Source organism: Macaca nemestrina, chromosome 9 (genome assembly GCF_043159975.1).
Source record: "Macaca nemestrina isolate mMacNem1 chromosome 9, mMacNem.hap1, whole genome shotgun sequence".
NCBI classification, from domain to species: Eukaryota; Metazoa; Chordata; class Mammalia; order Primates; family Cercopithecidae; genus Macaca; species Macaca nemestrina.
In genome coordinates this window covers 119498158-119524532 of record NC_092133.1, presented here as the reverse complement: position 1 = coordinate 119524532, position 26375 = coordinate 119498158, and the positions used below count along the sequence as shown (strand labels likewise).

At 43.1% G+C, this 26375-nt stretch overlaps 1 protein-coding gene across 25 annotated transcripts in view; it reads left to right on the top strand.

Moving 5' to 3' along the window:
• The window catches only part of LOC105480028 (KIAA1217 ortholog), a 910528-nt gene that overhangs the window by 775772 nt on the left and 108381 nt on the right, over positions 1–26375 (top strand). For all 25 annotated transcript variants that reach the window (XM_071070358.1, XM_071070357.1, XM_071070374.1 and 22 more), the window contains one exon: positions 20738–20936. In XM_071070358.1, the coding sequence (XP_070926459.1) occupies positions 20738–20936 (199 nt within the window). The remainder of the gene's footprint in view (positions 1–20737; positions 20937–26375) is intronic.

Genomic DNA, 26375 nt, shown 5'->3' with positions numbered 1-26375 from the left:
TCTTTTGTTGGTTACATCTCATTTTCTCATCCACAGATATTGCCTTCTGCCCTAGACCTCATTGCTTCTCTATATTCACGCCATCAGTGTGATCGGATCCTGCCCCATGGTGCCAAATGTCAGCTATAGGATGATGAACCCTGTAGCCTGGATGTGTCCTCTGAAATCCAGATTAGTAGTTCAGATCATCTACTTGACATCTCAACCTCAACAAGTCAAAAAATGAACTTCTTATTTCCTCCAATAAAAAGATATCCTCCCACAGTTTTCCCCATCTCAATAAATTGCAACCCTGTTATGCTAGTTGCTCACAACAAAACCCTTTGCATCTTTACTCATCTTTTCATCTCATTTCATATCTAATCTGATGAGAAATCTCATTCACTCTTCTTCCAAAATATATGCACAAATCCAGCCACTTCTCACCATTTCTATCTAACCTATCGAGTCCAACTCACCATAATCACTTTCCTGGATTATTGCCTTAACTCCTGGTGGTCTCTTGATTTTAGTCCTTGTCCCTTGTAGTTAATTATTTTTGAGATGGAGTCTCGCTCTGTCATCCAGGCTGGAGTACAGTGGCATGATCTCGGCTCACTGCAACCTCCACCTCCTGGGTTCAAGCGATTCTCCCGTCTCAGCCTCCCAAGTAACTGGGACTACAGGCCTGGTTAATTTTTGTAGTCTTAGTAGAGACAGAGTTTCACCATTTTGGTCAGGCTGGTCTCATACTCCTGACCTCAGGTGATCGACCCTGGCTTTTCAAAGTGCTGGGATTACAGGTGTGAGCCACCACACCCAGCCCTGTAGATAATTTTTAACAGAGCAGCCCTAGCCATTGATCTCATCTTGTCACACCTCTGCTCATAATCCTCTGTTGCCTTGCAGCTCAATCAAGAGTACAAGGGCCTCCACCATCTGACCACTTGCCACCTTTCTAACCTCATCTCTTTCCATTTGTCATCTCACTCATTTCCCTCCAAACACAGTAGTTCTCTGCTGTTTCTGGAACACATCCAGCAGGCTTCCATCTCAAGAAAACTTGCTTTTCCCTTTGCCTCCTTCCCCCAGATATCTACAAGGCTTGCTTCCACACTTCTTCCAAATATCTTCACATCAGCAGGATGTGCAACTACTATGAATAAAATAGCAATCCACCCACTTCCACACCACTGCTCTCTAGTCCCCACACCCTGTTTTGTCTTTTTCCCTGTGTCTTGGCACACTCTACGCTTACTTGTTTATGAGTTTATTGTCTATCGACATCAGTAGAAGCTATGATCTCTGAGCTTACCATCGTATCCCCTCCTTTTAGAAGACTGGGGTACATGGTGGTACTCAATAAATATTTCTAGAGTAAATGAAATGCATCTTTTACCATACCCATTTTGTTTAAGTGTTAAGTTTAATGCAATACTGCTGCTCTGTAAATCTAAAACAGTCCAACAGTTCTCTATTCCTGAAGAATTTATTTAAGGATCAAGATAATAGTTCAGTCTGCTTTGCTTTAGTTGTTTCTCCTTGCATAAGCACACCACGTAGGTTGAATTATCTTGTCCTGTGGAAAAGGGACACCGACTATTATTCTCCCTTTTGTTATTCTTGTTATATAAGCATAATGTTTATATATGAGCTGAATTGCTATTATAGAAGGTAAAGCTGACAGAATGCACAGATGCCGGTAAGGGAAGCAGATTCCTTCTACCCGGGGTAGGTGCTCAACTTGTTTAATGCGTGTTATGATTGGGGGTAGCTCAGTATGATGACTTTGCTTGGTAAGTTCTTAGGTAACAAAGCAGATGAGAGTGGGGACCTATAGGATTGATTGCTGTTTTTGCAGTACTTTGAGTTGGAAAGCCAACAATTGTCGTTTTGATCATGAGGTATTTAGGGGGACTTCTACCTCTGTACGTAATGAGGAGAGAAAGGTGATTTATGGTGAATCTTGAAGCAGGAGTTGTATTTTACAGTTGGTGATGGGAAGATCTGGGGACATGGATCTGTCGGAGGACGGGCACCTTGTCCTTGCGGACTCGCTCCACCCACCACTCTCAGAGCTGTTCAAATGGGGCCCTGCATGCTTTTGCCACCCTCAGACATTTGTTCTTTATTGTGTGATCTTGTGGTTGAGAACAGAAGCGACTCTTAAAAGGCAGCGCCAGAACTTCAAAAGGAAATGGTGAGGAGGAAGTAGCCACGTGTGATGTCTCTTAAATGCCTCTTTAGAAGGTATCAGAGGAGAACAAAAGGTAAAGGTACAACCAAAAAGTCCTCTGGAGTTTTTTAAGCATGGATTGGAAAGTTAGGTTTGTGAAGCCTAGCCTTGGAGATTTAAGTCATGGGAATGAGTGCCCCCAAGATGGCTGCTCTTAAACTCCCTGCATGGTTGGAGGCCAGGCAGTTCGGGGCAGCATGGTAGCCTGATCTCTTTTTTATTATTATTATTATTTTTATTTTTGAGACAGAGTCTCGCTGTTGTTGCCTGGGCTGGAGCACAGTAGCATGATCTCAGCTCACTACAACCTCCAACCTCCAGGTTCAAGCGATTCTCTTGCCTCAGCCTCCCGAATAGCTGGGATGATAGGCACCTGCCACCACGCCCAGCTAATTTTTATAGTTTTAGTAGAGATGGGATTTCACCTTGTTGGTCAGGCTGGTCTTGAACTCCTGACCTCAGGTGATCCACCCACCTTGGTCTCCCAAAGTACTGATTACAGGCACGAGCCACCACACCCAACCACCTGATCTCTTGTTACCCTCCTTGCATCTGCACTTCCAGTAGCAGTGACTCTTCTTTCCCACTTGCTCTTGGGGCAAAAAAAAATAAAATAAAATAATAATAATAATAATAATGGTAAATAAAGATACACTTTACAAACATTAGATAAGCCTTACAAACACATTGTAAAAACCCCTTTCATTACCAGAACACATGTCACCAAATGACCTAGATCTGAACATGAGGCCAACAGATCGGTCTCAACCCCCTTCTGCCTTTGCTTGAGACTCACACACTCTTGCACACTCGCACACAAGACCGTGATCTGAGCACCCATCCGCAGCCTTAGAGAATTAGGCCCTTTTCACTGCCATCTCTCTGGACCCTCACAAGCAGGAGCTCCCTCAGGAAGCCCTTTATTGCTCTGGCCAGGGCTGAGAGAAGGACATTCCAGTTCTCCCACAGGGGTAGGGTGTGTTAAAGGCAGAAGACACAGACAAGACTGCCAGCAGATCCACACCCTCTGGTGTGGGCCTGAGGACATGGGAGGAGCTGTGCTGGGAACAGCAGGGAGACCCAGGGAGGGGAGTGGGCAGAGAGCCAGGGACTAGCCTAGGAAGGGATGATCCGGCTGGCTGCTGGCTTCAGGCTGCAGTCAGGGCTGGATTTGCCTGAGAGTGTCCCCAGGGCAGCTGTACCCTGTCACAGGGGAGAGAACTTTCCCAGCAACCCTAGGAAAGCCTATTGAAAGCTTTCAGTAGTGAACCAGACAGTGAACAAATAACGACATAATTATTACCTAACAGAATTGGAAAACTTTAGAGCTTAAATGGTAACAAAAGTTGTTCACCAATATATAAACCTTGGATACCCTAAAAACTCAGCATGATTCAGTTTTTGCTACTAGCATAAAACCAAAAATAAAGTAATCAAATCCCTGCAGAAGTAGAGGGTACTCAGGTATCTACCTCCGTAGCACTACTTAAGAAATAAAAATAAAACAACCTGTTCATAGAGTGGACAGCACAGCAACTTGAATGCCGAAAGGCGGAGAAGGTCCTGTTCCTGGCTTTGATGTTGATGCTTGGGAAACACCCCTTATCTTTCAGCATCACACATAAGCCTGCCTGGGGCAAGAATCCAGCGGCTTGTATACACCCATGTCTAAATATTTTTAAAGGTATAAATCAAGCTAACAAACTGTTAGATAAAATATGTTCTATCCTCATACTTTGACAAATTTACCTTTGTGATGACCAAGGATGCCAGATTTGATTTTAGACTTCTCTGAGCCCTCACAGTTGTGGGCTGGATCATGTGATCAGGAAGGGTCCCCCCCCCATATCCCAGCCTGCAGCAAGCCGCCTTCCCTCCTCCTCATCCTCTCTCCGGCTCCCTTCTGCTTTGCAAGGAGGCTGAGGCACACGCGAGTAATTTTCCTGAACTACACGGGCAGGTTCCCTCCATGTGCCCTGCAAACAGCGTTCTTTAGTCACCCCTCAGTATGAGGGGTGTATACGCCAATGTCAGGCAAGGACTGGGGGATAAGGACTCCCTTCCCAGACTCCTCCTCCATTCCACAGTTTGACCCTTATTCCTTTAGGATTTACACCCCTAATCCCTGTACCTCCATCAAGTCAATCACAAGGATTTAGGGAAGCTGATCATTTCTGTGAGAGCTGACAATGGATGGATTAGGTTCCTGTATGTTTTCAGGTCACGTAAGAGATACAGCAAGTCTTTTGTTTTTTTTTTTTTTAAGAGCTCCAAAATGAAGGCCAGCGTGATATGAATTTCCTCAAACTGCCCACACAGTCTTTCTCCCCACCCTCTGGGGAAAAAAATCTGAGCCTCCCCCTCAGATACCTAAGAAGAAGCTGAGAAAAAACTGCCCAGAAGAAGAACAGCTGCTGAGAGCCTGCCTCACCCTCCCTAGCTGGCTGTATTTCCAACTTTGTTGCCTTCTTCAGTAGATCTGGGGAACGAAAAAGCAAGGAGTGAAATTTGAGTGTTTCCCGAATCTCTCTCCATAGCTGCCCGTGACCAGTGTTACCTTTTGATTGAGGCAGTCACACTTGATGGCCACATGAGTAAATGCGCCCCTAAGTATGAGGGGGGCAAAGAGCAATCATTCACAGACTGATGGGGATTGTTTCCCTAAAATATTCCCCTGAGATGGCCGGGCGCGGTGGCTCACACCTGTAATCCCAGCACTTTGGGAGGCCGAGGCGGGCGGATCATGAAGTCAGGAGATCGAGACTATCCAGGGCTAACACGGTGAAACCCCGTCTCTACTAAACAAAAAAATACAAAATTTAGCTGGGCATGGTGGCGGGCGCCTGTAGTCCCATCTACTCGGGAGGCTGAGGCAGGAGAATGGTGTGAACCCGGGAGGTGGAGCTTACAGTGAGTTGAGATCGTGCCACTGCACTCCAGCCTGGGCGACAGGGCGAGACTCCGTCTCAAAAAAATAAATAAATGAATAAAATAAATTCCCCTGAGCTGCTAGAGAGGAGGTGATTTCCACCAGAGCATAGACTGATGCGGATTATAATTGCTGGAATAGGGAACCCCCGTGGAGGCCTGGGCATTGAGACACAGTGGAGAGGAAGGAGACCATGGTGTGGTGTCTACGAATGAGAGTGAGGAAAAGGAAGAGGTGGGAAGAAGTGGTACCCAAGGATCAGGCTTTGTGGAATCTAAGCATCCCACATTTACTGTTTTTAAAAATGAACTTGAAAAAGTAGGGTGTCCATCCTATGAAGTGGAATCCCACAGCCACAGGTCTGCTAACATTTGTTTATATTTGTTGTCAAAGAATAGCTTGATTTTTTTTTTTTTTTGGTCATTAACATAACTTAAGTGGAATAAAAGTATAAAGGAACACCATGGTCTCCCCTCCCCTCCCCTCCCCTCCCCTTCCCTTCCCTTCCCTTGTCTTCTCTTCTTTTTTCTTTTCTGAGACAGTGTTGCTCTGTCACCCAGGCTGGAGTGCAGTGGTAAGATCATAGCTTACTGCAGCCTTGATCTCCTGGGCTCCAGGGTCCTCCTGCCTCAGCCTCCGTAGTAGCTGGGACTACAGGCATCTGCCACCACATGTGGCTATTTTTTTTATTTTTTGTAGAGATGATCTCACCATATTATTCAGGCCAGTCTTAAACTCCTAGCTTCAAACGATCCTCCTCCGTCCTCGGCCTCCCAAAGTGCTGGGAATACTGGAGTGAGCCACTGCACCCAGCCAACGCTGTTCCTTTTCACTTGAAAGTAATTTCCCCTGGAAATTCCTGGGATCCCGACTTCTGTTTACCAGAGTGGAAAAGCTAATCAAATTGATACTTCCCCAGTATCTTTCTCCCCCAACTTGAGGACCAAACAGGTTGTACCTTCTCAAAAAGAATATTTTTTCCCAATAGTAGAAAATAAATCTTGAGCAATAAAATTTATATACTTCACATGGATGATTTTTAAATCTACATGCAAATTATATAAAAATTAGCATTTCATGCTGAAAACTTTCTAAAGATATATTCACTCCTCTGTAATAACTACTGGTTATCACTATGTAAAATACCAATACTTTAGCACACAAGAAAAATTTTAGATTAACTCAGGCAGTTTCTCACTAAAGTCCATAATCTCTGTGCCTAAATCTGCTAATCACTGTGACTGAAGAAAATGCAGGAAGTATAAATCTCCCAGGGGGCAGTGTTTGTACCATTTTTTGAAAAGAAATTACACCCAGAATTTTTTTGATAATTTGAAAACATGCACTGGAAACTGTTTCATATCCCTAAAAGGCCACCTTTTATTTTTTCCTGGGGCCATGATTATAGAACTTTTACATTTTTGTTCTTATCTTTAAGAAAATCTCTGCTGGGCGCGGTGGCTCATGCCTATAATCCCAGCACTCACTTTGGGAGGCTGAGGCAGGCAGATTACCTAAGGTCAAGAGTTTGAGACCATCCTGGCCAACATGGTGAAACCCCATCTCTACTAAAAATACAAAAATTAGCTGAGTGTGGTGGCGTGTGCCTGTAATCTCAGTTACTCGGGAGGCTGAGGTAAGAGAATCACTTGAACCCAGGAGGCAGAAGTTGCAGTGAGCCGAGGTCACACCACCACGCTCCAGCCTAGACGGCAACAGAGCAAAACGAAGGAAGGAAGGAAGGAAGGAAGGAAGGAAGGAAGGAAGGAAGGAAGGAAGGAAGGAAGGAAGGAAGGAAGGAAGGAAGGAAGGAAGGAGGGAAGGAGGGAGGGAGGGAGGGAGGGAGGGGGGAGGGGGGGAGGGGGGGAGGGAGGGAGGGAGGGAGGGAGGAAGGAAACAAAAAGAAAAAAAAGAAAGAAAAATCTCATTCTTTATGACCTTTGCTCTTTGCTTTCTATAACCACTCATCACAAGCTAAGGGAAACTTACAAAATCCCATAACTACATCCAGATTTGGCCTCCTGAGTCAGATGTGTGGGAGGGGAACTATTAAGACAGCTCTCTTTTGTCACTTTTAAAATGATTTTTCTTTAATTTTTTGAATGGAAAAAATACAGAAAACATAATATAATAATACCATAAAGGGATGTTAGTGTCTGTTTAATGTCTGAGAGGCAGAATGTTACAGTGGTGAAGATGATTAGCTAGGCAAGTCACACAACTTACTTCTCTCTGCCTCAGTGTTCCTCATCTGTGAGATGGGGATAATAGTAGTGACCTCATAGAAAAGATTAAATGAATTATATGTGGAAGAGTTTGGATCAGTGCCTGGCACATAGCAAGTGCTATATAGGTTTTTGTCCGATTTTAAAGAGAAAAACATGTTTCCATAATTGCTTGAACCCTCTTACACTTTTAAAGTAAAATATTATAAAAGCCCTGTACTTTCTTTCCCCGTCCTTTCCCAGAGCTAACCACATGCTGGAGTTGGAGGGTGTAACTGCCATGTGAATTTTGGCCTTCCACTATACTCACAATGTATATTATTGGTTTGTATGTTATAAAGCTTTGCTTCAATAGGATCATACTGCACGTATCCTTTTATAAGTTTCGGTGTTCACTCCGCATTATGTTTTTGAGATTTGTCCATGTTGATAGAGATGGTTCTGGTTCATACTTTGTTACTACTGTTAACTGTTCCATTGTATGAATAAACCACTGAGAACAAGCAGATGACAGACGGTGCTACAATGAGCTCCATGGAACAAGCGCCCACCTGTGGGATTTTCTCTGTGACGGTCAGCTTAAAAGACTTAGGTAGGTATGGGAGGCACCTCTTCAGCTTCCTCAGGTGTTCGAGAGTGATTATGCAAATGTACACTCTCACCAGCAGTGAATTCACAGGCTGTATTTTCCCACGTCCTCACCAGTACTTGAGGCTGTTAGATTTTCTGACTTTTGCCTACGTGATGGGGATAAAATAGTATGTGACAGTTTTCATTTTTATGTCCATAAGTATTAATTTATTGGCCACTGGAGTTTCCTTCTCATGGAATTGCCTATTTATATTCATTATTGAATATCCATTATTGTCCATGTTCTTATTGGTTTATAAAGGTTCTTTAATTATTCTGAATGCTAATCTTTGGTAGAGGATGTGAGTTGTAAATATCTTCTTTCTGACTGTGGTCTGTCTTCATTACTTTGTTTACAATGCCCCCTGTAGTTCAAAATCCTCATTTCAATGTAGTCTAATTAGGCAGTATTTTCCAGTGCAGTTTCTGATCTTTGTTTCTTTTTAAAGTCCTTCCCTGTACCAATACACCGGGAGACACCACCATGTGGCGTTTTTATTTTTTGTTTATTTGAAGTTTTAGAGTTGAGCTTCTCACATGGATGTCTTTGGTCCATCAGGAATTCATTTTACTTATGGTGTAAGAAAGGGATGTATTTTTTACTTTTTCCATATGGAAAACCAATTTTCCTGACACTATTTATTGAACAGTCATTTCTCTATGGGTTTGTATGACCACTTCTGGCATATATCAGGCTCTCACAAATCCTGTGTCTTTGTCTAGGCTTTCTGTTTCGTTGCGTACTCCTGTTTGTCCTATCCGTGTGCCAAGTCACACTGTTTTAATAGCGCTGATATCTGGCGGAACAAGTACCCCTTCCTATTATTATTCCTCAAAATTGCCAGATTGATGTTATAAGTGTTTTTTATTTGTTTTTTGTTTTTGTTTGTTTGTTTTTGAGGTGGAGTCTTGCTCTGTCACCCAGACTGGAGTGAAATGATGTGATCTTGACTCATTGCAACCTCATGCCTCCCGGGTTTAAGCAATTCTCCTGCCTCAGCCTCCCCAGTAGCTGGGACTACAGGCATGTACCACCACACGCAGCTAATTTTTGTGTTTTTAGTAGAGACAGGGTTTTACCATGTTGGTCAGGCTGGTCTCAAACTCCTAACCTCAGGTGATCCACCCGCCTGGGCCTTCCAAAGTTCTGGGATTACAGATGTGAGCCACCACGCCTGGCTGTAAGTGGTATATTTTTATTAAACTGTATTCTCTATTTTTTCTAGTATTTCAGGTTGCTCTCGATCCTATATATTGATCTTGTATCATGCAGTCATATTGAATAGTTGTAATAGTGTATCTGCAGGTTTCCTTACATTATTATATCATCTATGAACAAGTACTATTTTGGTTATCTCTTTTTAATCCATATTCCTTTTATTTCTTTTACTTATATTAACCATGCTAGTGAGTTCTTCAGATGCAGTGACAGCAAAAATTCAAATTTTAAAACAATGCTTCTAACATTTCATCATTAAGCCTGATACTTGTTTGAGGTTTTTGCTGAACATAAGAACATTCTTTTTAATTTTTAAATTACTGGTTTTTAAGAAAGTTATGAATGTGTGTTGGATTTTTCTTAACATTTAGCTGACTCTGTTAAGATGAGTGTATGGTTCTTTTATTTATATTGCAGAAAATTTTAGGGCTACACTGTCTAATGTTAAACCAGCCTTACATTCCTGAGATAAATTATTTTGGATCATGATGCGTTTGTTCATATATTGCTATATTTGCTTTACTCTTATTTTATTTAGGGCTTTGCATTTGAATGTAAAATCCCTTCTTATTATATGTATTCGTCTGTTCTCACGCTGCTAATAAAGACATACCTGAGACTGGGTAATTGATAAAGAAAAGAGGTTTAATGGACTCACAGTTCCACATGGCTGGGGAGGCTTTACAATCATGGCAGAAGGCAAATGAGGAGTAAAGTCACATTTTACATGGTGGCAGGCAAAGAGAGAGCGGTGTAGGGGAACTCCCTTTTATAAAACCATCATCTTGTGAGACTTATTCACTATCACAAGAACAGCATGGGAAAGACCCACCGCATGATTCAGTTACCTCCCATCAGGTCCCTCCCATGATATGTGGGAACTATGGGAGCTGCAATTCAAGATGAGATTTGGGTGGGGTCACAGCAAAACCAACCATATCATTCTCTTTTTCTAATACCAAGGTTTGTACTAGCCTTATAATATGAATTGATATTATAATATTTGATTTAAACCACAACTCACATTAAGTGTTAGAGAGAATTCAGTTACAGTTGTAGCATATTCATAATTAGAATAGTATTCCTCACAGCATTTTCTTATAATATTTTCTCCCTTAATTGTTGAGTAACCTTTGAGATGAAAACAAGGACTCGATTGATGTTGCTACAAGTTCTGTTGTGACTTTGCATTATAGCTTCTTCATGGACAAGTTTCTAAATATCCATGCAAAGGGACAAGAAGACCTATTTGGAATGACCAGGACCACAGCACTGGAAATCAGCATCTTTCACACAGTCTGAATTACAGAAGTCATCAATCTTTCTTTCAGCCATTTTTTAGAGAAATGCCTTGGGATGCTCATTTCAATGATATTAACATTTCACTTGAATCCCAATTGCACCAATTTGTCTGAAACAAAGCAAAGTTAAAGGGGTAAGCCCCAGGGCTTTCTGTGGAGAATGAGTGCCTCCTGCAGAACTCTGCCCAGTGACTGCCATCTGTCAGGTGGTTATGGGGAGCAAGACTCTCTCACATATTACTTACTATTGATTTAACTTTTTTTTTTTTTTTTTTTTTTTTTTGAGACAGAGTCTCACCATGCCGCCCAGGCTGGAGTGCAGTGGCAGGATCTGGGCTCACTGCAAGCTCTGTCTCACGGGTTTCACGCCATTCTCCCACCTCAGCCTCCCAAGTAGCTGGGACTACAGGTGCCTGCCACCACGCCTGGCTAATTTTGTTTTTGTATTTTTAGTAGAGATGGGGTTTCACCATGTTAGCCAAGATGGTGTCGATCTCCTGACCTTGTGATCCGCCCACCTCGGTCTCCCAAAGTGCTGGGATTACAGGCGTTAGCCACTGCACCCGGCCTAGATTTAACTTTTAACATGTTTTTTCAGGGTGCTAACATAGGTTTCCCCATACTTATGAGTCTTTAAAACACTTTTTTTTTTTGAGTCAGAGTCTCAGTTTGTCACCCAGGCTGGAGGGCAGTGGCACAATCTCGGCTCATTGCAGCCACTGCCTCCTGAGTTCAAGTGATTCTCCTGCCTCAACTTCCCAAGTAGCTGGGATTAAAGGCACACACAACCACACCCAGATAAGTTTTGTTTTTTTGTTTTGTTTTGTTTTTTTGAGAGGGAGTCTTGCTCTGTCACCCAGGCTGGAGTGCAGTGGCACGATCTCAGCTCACTGCAACCCCCGCCTCCTGGGTTCAAACGATTCTCCTGCCTCAGCCTCCTGAGTAGCTGGGGCTACAGGCATGTGCCACCATGCCCAGCTAATTTTTCTATTTTTAGAAGAGACAAGGTTTCACCATGTTGGCCAGGATGGTCTCGATCTCTTGACCTAGTGATCTGCCCGCCTCGGTTTTAGTAGAGACGGGGTTTCACCGTGTTGCCCAGCTGGTCTCAAATTCCCAATCTCAAGTGATCCACCTACCTTGGCCTCGGAAAGTTCTGGGATTACAGGCATGAGCCACAGCACCCGGCCTAAAGCACATTCAAAATTGGAATTTAGCTTAAAATTACTATTGCCTGGAATTTCTCAGTCCTTCATAAAGATTCGTCTAGAGACTCTCAAAGTCTTACATTGTCCTCAAGTATCAGGTCACTAAGTGAAATAAAAAATAACTGATAGATCCTTCTTGAATGCAACAAAAAATTTGGTGTTTACCCAATTCAAGATAAAAACAGTGAAATCCAAGAGTAAAGTTATTCCTTTTTTTTTTTTTAATTCAGACTTTCTGCAGAGAATGAATTTTCTATTATCTTTTTCCTCCTTGCAAGGCAACTGTCATTATTCTGCTTTGTCACCTACTTTAAAAGCTATCCCATAGGAAGGGACTTAGCAGCGGGAGAGTTCTCTCTGGGGTTTGAGAAGTTACTGACATCAGAAGGTATCCTAGAGCCACTTGAGGAACACACACACCCTTGTTCAAATCACTGCTGTGTTTGAAACAAAATGTCAGCTGGTGTTAGGTATGAATTGCTAGCTTCTAAAGAATAGTGTCATTTATAGAACCACTGCGGGGGTTAGAACACAGAGGGAGACCAGAAAACACCTCCAAGAAGAAAGAGATTGAGACTTTTTTTTACTGCTTTTGTACTCCCCAGTTCCTGGCACAGGCCTGGCACAAGATGGGAACTTGTCTAGTGAATGAATGAAGCCATTTCTACCGGTGCCTCTAGGGTACCTCTAAGTACATTATATTCTTTCAGGGTGTTGTTTTTTTGTTTTGTTTGTTGTCTTTGTTTTGAGACAGAGTCTCACTCTGTCGCCAGGCTGGAGTGCAGTGGCATGATCTTGGCTCACTGCAACCTCTGCCTCCCAGGTTCAAGCAATTCTCATGCCTCAACCTCCAGTGGCTGGAATTACAGGCACCTGCCACCATGCCCAGCTAGTTTTTGTATTTTTAGTAGAGACAGGGTTTCACCATGTTGCCCAGGATGATCTCGATCTTCTGACCTTGTGATCTGCCCGCCTCGGCCTCCCACAGTGCTGGGATTATAGGTGTGAGCCACTGTGCCCGGCCTCTTTTTAGTTTTAAATCATGAGACTCTTGAATATAGTCTCTTAAGGATACACTATTGTGCTAACTGTACTGGAATCTTTTGCTTACCTTAAATGTCAATGTCTTTCCCATTTCAGATGCTAGTGTACATTCTACCAACTCCACTGAAAGTTTTTATTTGAGCAGCCCTTGGCTTATCTCCTCTGGCTTCAAAAACTACCCAGTTAACTGAGTAGGATTCCTAACTGGCCAGTCTGTTTAGCCATTTTTTAGATGAAAGTTTTAGATTTTAGTGTGGAAGTTGTCTTTGAAGATTATCAAATCAAAACATTCTTATTTTAGAAAGAATATATAGAAAATCATAAAGAAATCTGAGTGAACTTGCCACTCTTAACATTTTGGTGTATAGTCATCAGATAGGTCAGTAGACTTACCTTGGACTTAATGAAACCAAGGTTCAGGCCCCTCTCAATATAAATGTTCACTTTCATACCTAAGTTTATGTTTCAAATGTTGTATTCTCATTCTTAAAGAGGCCCCTCAAAATTGTGTAAGCTTCAGGGCTCACAAAATGTGGGGTCACTCACCGTCATCAAGGTGATTAATGGATTTTTATAAATCTAGTTCCTTTCTGTTTTATAATATGCTTTGTCACTTAATAAAATATAGTTTTTTTTCTCATTGCCATATTCTCTTACAATTGCTTTTAGTAACTGTTTAGTGTTCCAGTGAATAGATTTATTAAATGAACTACTTATTAAATCAATGTCCTATTGTTGGAGATTCTCCCTCACCCTATATTATTCCTACAAATGATACTTCATTGAGCATCTTGGTAAGGATGCCATTGTGCCTAAATGTGTAAAAGTTGAATTACTGCTTCAAACCACGTGTGTGTTTGGGGGCTTTTGATATATTGACAAATAACCCTTCAGAGAAATAGTATCAACTTACTTTCCCAACAGTAATATGTGGGAGTACCCTTGTCGGCACTATTTATTGTATCAACCTTTGCCAATGTCATAGGTGTAAAAAGTTACCTTGTTATTTTAATTTTAATATTTTTCTTAAGTTGAAAACTTATTTCCCATCAGAAAATGCTATAAGAATCCTTTATATATTTAAGACATTAGCCATTTGCCATTGGTATTGCAGATGGTGATCTGCATAATCCTAAAATAGATTTGGAGAAACTGAGGCATTTAGTTTATTTAGAATTGTCACCATCAGCTGCCTGCAGAAGACGCCCTTCAGGGAAAATGGTATTGCTATTCCAAAAGGCATGCATACATCATACTAACTTGGCCACATTACAGGGATAATTTAACGTGTTTCAACTAAAGGTATCTGAGCATCTACTAGGTACCTAACTCTGTATCTTACCATCTAGTGAGGGAAACTGTATACAACGAACTATAATGCAGAATTAAAAGCCATGCTTGCAGCCTGGTGTGGTGGCTCACGCTTGTAATCCTAGCACTGTGGGAGGCCAAGGTGGGCGAATCACCTGAGGTCAGGAGTTTGAGACCAGCCTGGCCAACATACCAAAACCCCATCTCCACTAAAAAACTACAAAAATTAGCCAGGCATGGGAGCACATACCTGTAGTCCCAGCTACTCAGGAGGCTGAAGCAGGAGAATCACTTGAACCCAGGAGATGTGAGGTTGCAGTGAGCCCAGATTGCACCATTGCACTCCAGCTTGGGCAACAGAGTGAGACTCCATCTAAAAAAAAAAAAAAAAAAAAAAAGCCATGCTTGCAATCTCAACAAAACACAATATGAGCACATCGGTGCGGTAAATTAATGCCTTCATTCCTGATGAGGAAATGATGGAGTAGCAATGGGGGAAGATTGTTCAGAGGACTTGATACGCATGTGAAGCAAAGAGGTGGTGAGAAGCTGGTGGCGCAGCATGTGGGATGAATGTGCACCGTAAGAGGTCCAGTCTCACTGCGGTGCCCTAGCAAAGTGGGACGCTTTGGAAAAATAAGGCAGGAAGAGGAGTTGAGGTCACATGCTGAATATCCTTGGATACCATGTTAAGATAAAGATATTTTAGAAGATGTCCCACATTCTGGAGCTGATTCTGAGATGCAAAAGATAATGAAGATGTGTGGGCACAAGTGTGACCTGCCAACTGCACCCTGCTTTTTGTAAAATGTGAGTAAGAGATCTTGGTTAAAATCCATGTTGCCTCTGCAAAGCCATGGAGGTGAAAGCCATGGAGGTGTTCAGGCTTCTCAGGAGGACACTGAGCATTGCAAGGTTCATATCAGCACTCACTCTGGCACAGTTTTCAGAGCTCAGCACCTCCCCCTCCCACCCTACACTCCCCATCCAGCATGTGGATGGATTCTAACCCTGTGATGGCATTCTCTTCGGTTGAGGTAAAGACAGGAATCTTTTTTCTGAGCTGCACCCGGCATGCTTCAATATCTTCAAGCAGATGGTCAGCCTAAAAGTGTGAGGACAGCTCAGGTCGTCCTGAGGGGATGCTTGCAGGAGATGGACAGAGCTAAATGAAGGATTTCAGGAGAAATATGCTTCAAGAAAGAGAGCATGTCATCTGTGGATTTGGCAGAAGTGGACATATCGCTTAGTGATGAGTTGCAACTTTTAGGCAAATTGTTTGGATCTTGTGAGCTTTTATTTCCTTATCTGAGAAACGGGGTCATAGTATCCATTGACAACAGATACTGTGCTGATGAGATGAAATACATACACACGGTTTCTGACATAAAGCAGGCATCCTATAAATGCATTTCTCTCGTCCTCATCCCTTCTTCATAAAAAGGGAGTTTGGGAGGCAGAGTCCCTCGGACAACCTCTGGGAATCTGGGGCAGCCAGCACTAACTCGGAGCGAGGGAGCCTGTGCCAAAGCATGCGGAATCTCTAGAAACCATGTGAGTTTCTGTTCATCACCGTGCCAATAAAATGCCATCGGATATTAAGAGAATTCCTTCTGAGTCTAAGCATTTCTAAATACCTTTCCTGGATTGAGAAAGCAAACCGTGTAAAAGCCAAGCGTGAAAAGACTATTCTGTTTGCAAAGGCATTTTTCCCATCCTCCCTGGCTTGTCACGTTCTGTGACTGGACTCATGCACCCAGCTGGCAGCTGCACCAGCCAGACCCTGAGGTAACTATAGTTTAGGCCTGTTTTTTTTTTTTCCTACTCCAGAGCCTACAAATTCTATTTCAAGCATATGCATGTACAGAATGCAGATGTGGGGATGAAAATCAGACCATCTTGGGGAGCGAGGCTGCGATACTTAACTGTAGGGAGGCCATTAGTGGCCTTTCTGCAGTGGCCTCGCCCAGACATGGCTGGGGCATGGACCTCAAGAGTGGTTTTGGCCTTTTGATGTAGCATAGCAATCACATGGGACAATCACCACACTTCCCACTTGGGGCCAAGGCATTGCGTGATCTGTGATCAGACAGGCTTGAAAGGTGTTCTCTGCATTCTGAGGAATGTGTAACAGCATGGAGTTTCTGGAAAACTAGTTCCCTGAAAAAAGCTGAGGTTCAACACAGGGATGAATGGAGAGGGGACATGGAGCTCTTATGCCTGACATGAAAGGACTGCTCTAGTCAAGGAAACAGCCACTTCAGAATGTGTTTCTACTGTGGATACAAACCAAGGGCGAGGTCACTAGGCTGGTTACATCATCTAGCAAAAGCTCTTGTAGCTGGGATAGACCCGCAAATGAGACATTGCTTTTCAGTGACTGATACATCATTCATTTATTCATTCAGCAAATATTTATTGAGAAACTACTATGTAACAGGTTGTCTCACAGGTACTAAGGATACAGTAGCAAACAACAAAAACTTAAAAAAAAATCCCTTAGCCCTAGCTACTCTTGAAGCCTGGAGTTTGAGGCTGCAGTGAGCTATGCTCATACCACTGCACTCCAGCCTGGGTGACAGAGCAAGACTCCATCTCTTTAGAGATAATTAAAATACGAATTATAACATAGAGTAGAAAATGCTAAGAAAACAGACATAAAGCAAGTATAAAAGTATGAAATAGTACGGAGAATGGGTACTAAAATTCTAGCCGAGGGAGCCAGGCAAGAGAAAACAGCTTTAATAGAGACCTGACTGATGGTTTGGATAGAGATAGACCTAGATCAAAAATATTTCCCTCCAGGTTTTCAAAGGCATTGCTCCATTATCTTTTGGTTTCTGAAGTTCCTGCTGAGAAAGCTATTGCCTTTCTGATACCTGCTCCTTCCTATGTGACTTTTTACCTGTACTGGGGGCTTTTAGAGTTTCTGTTTTCCTCCTGTCTTCTGGAATGTCTCAGTGACAAACCTGTGTGTTGAGTATTTCATGAACTTTTACAATCTGCGATCTCATGTCCTTCACTTTACAGGGAAAAAAGAACATTCTTTTTTCCAACACTGTTTTGGAAAACTCTGTTTTTTCTGATTTCTTTAACCTAAATCTCTATTACTGGGGATCTGGGTGCTCTGACATAATCCTATGTTTCGTATTGCTTTTCTCTCTTTTCCCATCTCTGCTTCTTTTTTGGGGGGTGGGGGGGCTCCACTTTCTGAGATTGCATCAACTTTTCTTCTTCACTGAATTTTTAAATTCTGCTCTCATGGTTCCCAGAGACTGGTCTTATCCTCCAAATGCTCCCCCTTTTTCTGGACTGTCTGATCTCTTCTGAGTTTCTTTTTCCTGTTTCTTTGGGTGTTTTCATTTGTGTTAGAAGCTTTTATAAAAAATGTTTGTGAAATCTCGGGAGTCTGTTAATATAAGAGGGAGGCACAGTTGTCATTTCGGGAAGTTTTATACGTGGCTTTGGCTGCTTCACTATGGGGTGACCAGATAGAACCTGAATATGACCCTCAAAAATCTGTTTGTCAGGCTAGGTGTGGTGGCTCATGCCTGTCATCCCAGCACTTTGGGAGTCTGAGGTGGTCAGGTCACTTGAGCCCAGGAGTTCAAGACCAGCCTAGGCAACATGGCAAAACCCCATCACTGAAAAAAAAAATACAAAAAATTAGCTGGATGTAGTGGTGCCCTCCTATGGTCCCACGTACTCAGGGGGCTGAGGAGGGAGGATAGCTTGAATTCATAAGGTTGGGGCTGCAGCGAGCCCTGATCATGTCACTGCACTCCAGCCTAGGCGACACAGCAAGGCAAGACCCAGTATCTCACATACACACAAAAGTTTGTCTCTTCTCATGGGTCATTCAGCATTCCTAGAGGGGGACCCTCCAGTGTCCCGACTAAGGTGCTGGCCCCTTTGCCAGCATTCAGTCGAGGACACATCAGCTCCTTCCCCTATGCCCGGTCAGCCAGAATCCAGTGTGTTTGGTGTGGGCTCTTCCATCTTCTGTGGATGCGATGGTGGCTACTTGGCTGAGTAGGGTGGGAAGAGAGATGGACATCTGCTACATCAGTGGTCCCTGGCCTTTTTGGCACCAGGAACCGGTTTTGTGGAAGAATTTTTCCATGGACAGAGTTAGGGGGAGATGGTTTCAGGATGATTCAAATGCATTACATTTAGCATGCACTTTATTTTTATTATTATTGCATTGTAATATATAATGAAATAATTATACAACTCACCATAATGTAGAATCAGTGGAAGCCCTGAGCTTGTTTTCCTGCACCTAGTCAGTCCCATCTGGAGGTGATGAGTGACAGTGACAGATCATCAGGCATGGGATTCTCTTAAGGAGCATGCAACCTAGATCCCTCACCACGCGCAGTTCACAATAGGGTTCACACTCTTATGAGAATCTTATGCTGATGCTGATCTGACAGGAGGCGGAGCTCAGGCAGTAATTCGAGCAATGGGGAGCGGCTGTAAATACAGATGAAGATTCCCTCGCTCAACCATGGCTCACTTCCTGCTATGTGGCCCGGTTCCTAACAAGCCAAGGACTGGTACTGGTTTGTGGCCTGAAGGCCAGGGACCTTTGTGCTATACCATTTTAAAATCAAGTTCAGTCAGGCATCATGCATTCAACTCACTCTGCATTTCTACCTTCAGAAGGGTCGGGAGCCTCATTTCCTGAGTTTCCCTGGCTCTGCGTGTTTTATGTTGAGTTATTCCCTTGAAGGTTTGGGTGTCAGCTTGCTCTTGTCTACTGTTACTTCCTCTCTCATTCCCTTACTTCTTTGATGTATGCTTTTGTATCCCTTATTGTCACTTTAATGGAATTTCTGGAGGAAGCAGAGACAAATGTATTACATGGGCTGCCATATTGAACCGGAAGTCATTCTTTTCTCTTTTGAGTTTCTCTTGCCAAAGCTTACTCCAGTGGTAGTAGTTCACCCCCAGTAGATTCTCACAAAAAGCAAGACTCAAATTCAGTGTCAGGATTGTAGATACCCTGTTTCAGTTATCTGTTTCTGAATAACAAGTCACCCTAAGCATAGTGACTTTACATGACAGTCATTTATTTGCTTATGATTCTGCAATTTGGACAGTGCTTGGAGGGGCCATCTCATTTATGCTGGCATCAGCTGGGGTAGCTCACCTGGGACTGGGGAGTCCACTCCCAAGATGACTTATCCACATAACCTCAGTGGTTCCAGCTGTAAAATGCAGGCTTAGATGGGGTGGTTCTTCAGCATGTGACTTCCCTGTGTGGCTTGGTTGGACTCCTTAGAGCTGAGTTCTGAAAGGAAACATCCCCAAAGCAAGCTCACCAAGAGGACATACTCCAGGGTGCAAACACATATCAAGCTTTCCTTTTGCTTCACACTTGCTAATATCCCATTAGCCAAAGCAAGTCACACAGCCAAGCCCAGAATCAACGTGAAACAGAACTGCTCTCCACAGCGGGGTGAATGCTGGGAGGCAGGGTGCGCTGGGGGTCACATACCCCCTGGGAACTCTGGGATCCTGAGCTTTTTCCATTGTATTTCTGAAACATTGAGGTGCTGGATTCTTTTCTTATAGATAGTTTAGCACGATATAAACATTCAATAGGTATGTATTAGAACCACAGAAATCTTGTTGCATTTCCACTGAAAATGTTTCTGAATGGACTAGAAAGATTTCAGCTATGTAGCTTACCCATGGCTATAATGATTGTGTTCCTAGTTAATGAAAGACATGAAAAAAAAAGTCACTCTATGAGGTCAGATTTCTAAATATACCTTTCCAGGGAATTAAGTACTGTCTTTTTTTTTTTTTTTTTGGCTGGAGTGCAGTGGCGTGATCTCAGCTCACTGCAGCCTCCCAGGTTCAAACAATTCTCTTGCCTCAGCCTCCTGAGTAGCTGGGATTACAGGTGTGTGCCGTCACACCCGGCTAATTTTTGTATTTTTAGTAGAGATGGGGTTTCACCATGTTGGCCAGGCTGGTCTCAAACTCTTGACCTTAAGTGATTCGCCTGCCTCAGCCTCCCAAAGTGCTGGGATTACAGGCGTGAGTCACCACACCTGGCCAAGTATTGTCTTTTGCTTTAGGCTATCAGAGGTTTGCTTCTTGCATGTTTGTTTGTTTTTGAGTCAGATTCTCACTCTATTACTTAGGCTGGAATGCGGTGGTGCAATCACAGCTCACTGGAGCTTCCAGCTCCTAGGCTCAAGTTATCTTCCCACCACAGCCTCCTGAGTAGCTGGGACTACAGGCATGTGCTACCACACCCAGCTATTTTTTTTTTCCCAAAGAGATGGGATCCCACTATATTGCCCAGGTGAGTCTCGAACTCCTGGCCTCAAGTGATCCTCTTGCCATGGCCTCCCAAAACACTGGGATTACAGACATAAGCCATTGCACCCAGCCCTTGAATTTAAAATAGTTGAAAATTAGGCTCTTTAACACCTGCTTGGACTTCAAAGAATGAAGGTGGGTACTTATGCAATAACCAAACAGTGCATTCCTTGGAAATTCCAAACTAGATCTCTTGTTACATGCTTGCCAAGCTGGTCCTGAATGTTCCCAGGTGCAGCAGGAAAGAAGTGGCGCAGCTTGTGCTGTATCCCCTCAGTCTTGACCTGTGACTAGTAACTGTTTCGTCTGTGTGCAGGGGTTCTCTATCTCCAGTATGGAGACGAAACCAAGCAGCTCAGGATGCCGAACGAGATCACAAGTGCAGACACAATCCGTGCTCTCTTCGTAAGTGCCTTCCCACAGCAGCTCACCATGAAAATGCTGGAATCGCCCAGTGTCGCCATTTACATCAAAGATGAAAGCAGAAATGTTTATTATGAATTAAATGATGTAAGGTAAGTTGTGACATCATTTTTTGCCCGCAATATTGCATTAGAGTTTTTCTGTTTGTTTTTGAGTTTGTTTGTTTTTACCCACTATGTTGCACCTAGAGTGTGTGTGTGTGTGTGTGTTTTTTGGTCCATCATATTGCTTTCATAGAGTTTATACCAAATTCTGACTCCTCTATATCCTAGTGAAGAAAGCAGATTCATTATCCTGATTGGTAGACTTATTTCACTATCTGGTTTTCTACAATTCATTTGCAAGGTATAGCTTATAAAAATGAGGAGAAACTTCTCCCCCACAGATTGTTGGATGCTACATCTGAAAAGAACATTAGAAATGATTGAGTTCACCATGTTATCTAAGAGTTAGGGAAACTAAGGCCCAGAAAGGTGGTGGAGAGACCTGATCAAGGGCGTAAGAGTTGAAGGCAGTACTTGATATTGGCACTTTCCCAATTCCCTCTCAAGTGTTCTTTCCTCCATAGACAGCCCCTGTGGACATTTTAGGTAATGATCCCACTGGGTCATTATTTACACATAACACGTTAGAATAAAAGCAGTGGACTCTGTATTATTTCCCACAAGAAAAGAAACTGAGGAGCATCCTCACTTTCCATTCATTTCTTAAATAGTTGTCCTTTCCCCAAAGATCTTACTGTCCAGGTAACCTTTCTCCAGGGCGCCCAGTTGAATATCCTCCAAAATTAAGCTCAATGGACTCCTGCTATTGATGGGACTGAAAGTCAGTTAGAAACAAAAGCATCTCTGTCTCTTTTTTTTTTTTTTTTTTTTTTTTTTTGAGACAGACTCTTGCTCTGTCGCCCAGGCTGGAGTGCAATGGCATGATCTCGGTTCACTGCAACCTCCGCCTCCTGGGTTCAAGCAATTCTCCTGCCTCAGCCTCCCAAGTAACTGGGATTACAGGCACCTGCCACCAGGCCCAGCTAATTTTTTTGTACTTTTAGCAGATATGGGGTTTTACCATGTGGGTCAGGCTGGTCTCAAACTCCTGACCTCAGGTGATCTACCCGCCTCGGCCTCCCAGAGTGCTGGGATTACAGGTGTGACCACCGTGCCCAGCCTCATCTCTCCTTTTTTGAAGACAGGATCTTGCTCTGTCACCCAGGCTGGACCTCAGTGGCATGATCATGGCTCAGTGCAGCCTCGACCTTCTGGGCTCAAATGATCCTTCCACCTCTGCCTTCCAAGTAGCTGGGCCTACTGGCACATGCCACCACATCTGGCTAATTTTTAAATCTTTTGTAGAGACAGAATCTCCATACGTTGCCCAGGCTGGTCTGGAACTCCTGAGGCAAGCCATCCTCTAGTCTTGGACTCCCAAATGGTTGTGATTATAGGCGTGAGCCACCACACCCGGCTCAAAAGCATCTTTATTGTCATTTTGGTGTCATGTATATAGCAGGAAGAACTCATTTGATCTGTTCCAACCAGACAACCTGGAAAACAGGACTTAGATCAACACAAGCAATCAGTTGCTAGTATGGCCTCTGAACATTTTAGAACTCCACAGGTTATTGAGTGACTGATCCAGCCATTTCATTTTATGGAACCAGAAACTCAGACTCATAAAATTTGAAGGACTTATTCAAAAGCACACAGCCAACTAAGTACCAAGCTCTGCCCCAAACATGGCTGTCCACATTTCTTTTTTTCTTTTTTTTTGAGACGGAGTCTCGCTCTGTCGCCCAGGCTGGAGGGCGGTGGCACAAGGTCTCTGCTCACTGCAAGCTCCGCCTCCCTGGTTCACGCCATTCTCCTATCTCGGCCTCTGAGTAGCTGGGACTACAGGCACCTGCCACCATGCCTGGCTCATTTTCTTTATTTTTTAGTAGAGACGGGGTTTCATCGTGTTAGCCAGGATGGTCTCGATCTCCTGACCTCGTGATCCACCCGCCTCGGCCTCCCAAAGTGCTGGGATTACAGGCATGAGTCACCGCACCCGGCTGCTGTCCACATTTCTTGGTCAAGAACTTTTTGATCCCTTGGAATATTCCCTCACCAAATCATTGGGGGCAGGACTTGGGGTTTCTGAGTCCACACCCTGGGGGGATAGCAAGTTGCCCTGTTTCTTCATCAGGGAATTAATGGGTACCACTTTTTAAAAATATGCCTTTAGTGCATAATAAATGTAAAGTGATCTGTATCTACCAATGATCACGAATGACATATTTAGGCATGTTCCCAGGTGTATGAGTAATTTAGAACTTTCAAAGTTTGACACATGCCTCCAGGTATAGATGCTACATCTGTTGCACAACCTTACAGCTTTTTAAAAATGTGTTTAAATATTCATGAGTACCCGAAAATTCGTGTTTAGTTTTGAACTAAATTATTAATCAAGCTGTCACCGAAAGAAATTTTTTGCATTCACAAAGTGTAAACTTGAAACATGAAATAATCACATTATATTTAAAGACTATGTTTGTAGTAATATAATCCCATGTAGTGTTTTTACACGGAGCTGCCAGTTACAACAATCCTCTTATATTTCTGCATTTGCAATCAGAGGAATTGAAGGACACAGTAATAGCAAGTAAACATGCAACTTAGGGAAGCCACACTTGATTATGGAGCTCAAGGCTGACGAGGTTATTATGAGTAATTGGGCCTCACTGTCTTGCAGCCTGTGCAAGGATTTTTATATTACAATGAGTCACCATTTTCTAGAGCCTTTCCCAAGCTTCAAAGTATGGCTACTTTGACTTCCTTTTTACACTGTTTGGGAAAGTCGAGAAGTAGTCACAAAATAAAAGAAATGAGAGGGAGGAAAAAGAAGAAAAGGTCATGATTCTCCTTAATGGAAATCCAGTTGATAAAATGAATGAAATCATCAGTCAATATGCTGATGTTTGTGAAAATGATGATCTTGTTGATCTAAAAGTTGTAGTACTAATAACCTGACTTCTTGTTGTTGTTGTTGTTGGTGGTGGTGGTGGTGGTGGTGTTGTTGAGACAGAGTCTCACTCTGTCACCCAGGCTGGAGTGCAGTGGCGCGATCTCGGCTCACTGCAAGCTCCACCTCCCAGGTTCACGCCATTCTCCTGCCTCAGCCTCAGGAGTAGCTGGGACTACAGGCGCCTGCCACCATGCCAGGCTAATTTTTTGTATTTTTTAGTAGAGACGGGGTTTCATCGTGTTAGCCAGGATAGTCTCGATCTCCTGACCTCATGATCCGCCCGCCTCAGCCTCCCAAAATGCTGGTGAGCCACTGTGCCTGGCTTTTTTTTTTTTTTTTTTTTTTTTTTTTTTTTTTTGAGACAGAATCTCACTCTGTTGCCCAAGTTGGAGTGCAGTGGCATGATCTCAGTTCACTGCAGCTACCACCTCCTGGGTTCAGGCAATTCTCATTCCTCAGCCTCCCGGGTAGCTGAGACTATAGGTGTACACCACCATGCCAGGCTAATTTTTGTATATTTAGTAGAGATGGGGTTTCACCATGTTAGCCAGGTTGTTCTCAAACTCCTGACCTCAAGTGATCTGCCCACCTCGGCCTCCCAAAGTGCTGGGATTATGGGCATGACCCCACTGCTCCTGGCCTGATAGCCTAATGTTTTTAAAAAAAAACTCTCATTTAAAATATTTAAGTGGAAAGATCATCAGTTTATAAATTTGTCTGTAATTTTACTTTTCAGTTACTTTGATTTAAATATAAAAAATGAACCTAAAAATGTTCAAATGAAGACTATGTTTTATTTGGTGATGACAATAATGTTTATGCTATGTGAGCACATGCATGTCGCTTCCAAAGACTTATTCTCTCTTTGATTTTATGCATAAAATGCCTTGATTATATTTTACTTGAATTGTAGAAGAAATTTTCGCCACCAGCATTATATAAGACGAAAAAAAAAAAAAGGCTGGGCGCAGTGGCTCACGCCTGTAATCCCAGCACTTTGGGAGGCCGAGGCGGGCAGATCAAGAGGTCAGGAGATCGAGACCATCCTGGCTAACACTGTGAAACCCCATCTCTACTAAAAATACAAAAAATTTGCTGAGCGTGGTGGCGGGCACCTGTAGTCCCAGCTGCTGGGGAAGCTGAGGCAGGAGAATGGTGTGAACCCAGGAGGCGGAGCTTGCAGTGAGCCAAGATCGCACCACTGCCCTCCAGCTTGGGCGACAGAGCGAGACTCCGTCTCAAAAAAAAAAAAAAAAAAAAAGACAAAAAAAAGTATCATGTAGATTTCAACTGAAGACAGTGACTTTCATCATCTAAATTCAGAGACAAATTTCATTGCACATCCTTCAGTGTTTCTGAAGTGCGAGCATATTTGTTAAACAGTTGCCTATTTCATCATCGTTGTTAGGCTCCTCATATTTTCCTTAGGGAAATGCTACGGAGAGTTCAGGTCAGAATATTGTGTTGTAAATATTGCCACAGTAAGTGCAACCCCGGCCTTTACTGTTGGTTCAGCTCAGATGAATATGTTTCTAAAGTCATGATAAACCAACCTCATGCATTTTAAATACCTCCAGAATCACAGTCTTTTTCATGGCTCCCGTGAGGTTTTCTATTTTTTCATGTCCTCGCCTGTGACTCCTTCCTCTGGCCCAGTGGTGAGCCCCTTAGTGGATCCCCACATCCTACCTCTGTGAGTCTCCCCTTCATAGTCACTCAGCCCCCTTTAATAACAAGGGCTGCTGGTTCCCCCTCAAGCCGACTTCTAACAAGCTACTGGAGAAACCGTGCAAGCTTGGGCTAGTCGTTGCTTCAAAGCAATTACTGGCGGATATTTAAAGAAGAGAAACAAGACTAGTCCAGGAATCCTCCACTTCAGTTAAAACAGAAACACAAGCCAGTAATCCCAGTGGTTGGGTCAGCCTACTAAATGAGGCTGCACCTGGAGGAGAGGAATTCGTCCTTCTGCACACATTTCTCTGAGCTAGCCGAGCCGGCATTGGAAGGGATCGCAGTGTAGACAGAGCCAAAAGGGCCCTGGGTGGCCCTTTTGCTGATGAAAGCTGAACATGGAGGGAGAGGGACTTCGTAGATATTCAGGTGCTCTTCAATAATTTTAAGGTAGGCTCTGACCCTGTCTTTTGCTACGTTATGACACCTTGGCTCTAAGAGCTGGGTTCGGAGAAAAAAGAAGCACTTATCTGCTGCTATTTCTTCACATCCAGCAATTCGATTTGTACATAGAAAAACTATTTTTCTAACCCACTATGGAAAGGAAAAAGGCATAGTAAAAATATTAGATGTTTGTGATACTGTTTCTTTTTTTTTTTTTCTGGACTCCAGATACCTTTTCTTTCAGTTGCCGAAAGTGTTTGAAGGCAAAAAAAAAAAAAAAAAGAAAAGAAAAGAAAATCTTCTTTCATGTTCATTCATTAGATAAGCAGCAAACCAGGTGTTTGGGAAAAGTAAATAATTAAATATTTAAATATTAACCAAATCTCTTTGAATGTATTGTAAATATTGGAACTTTA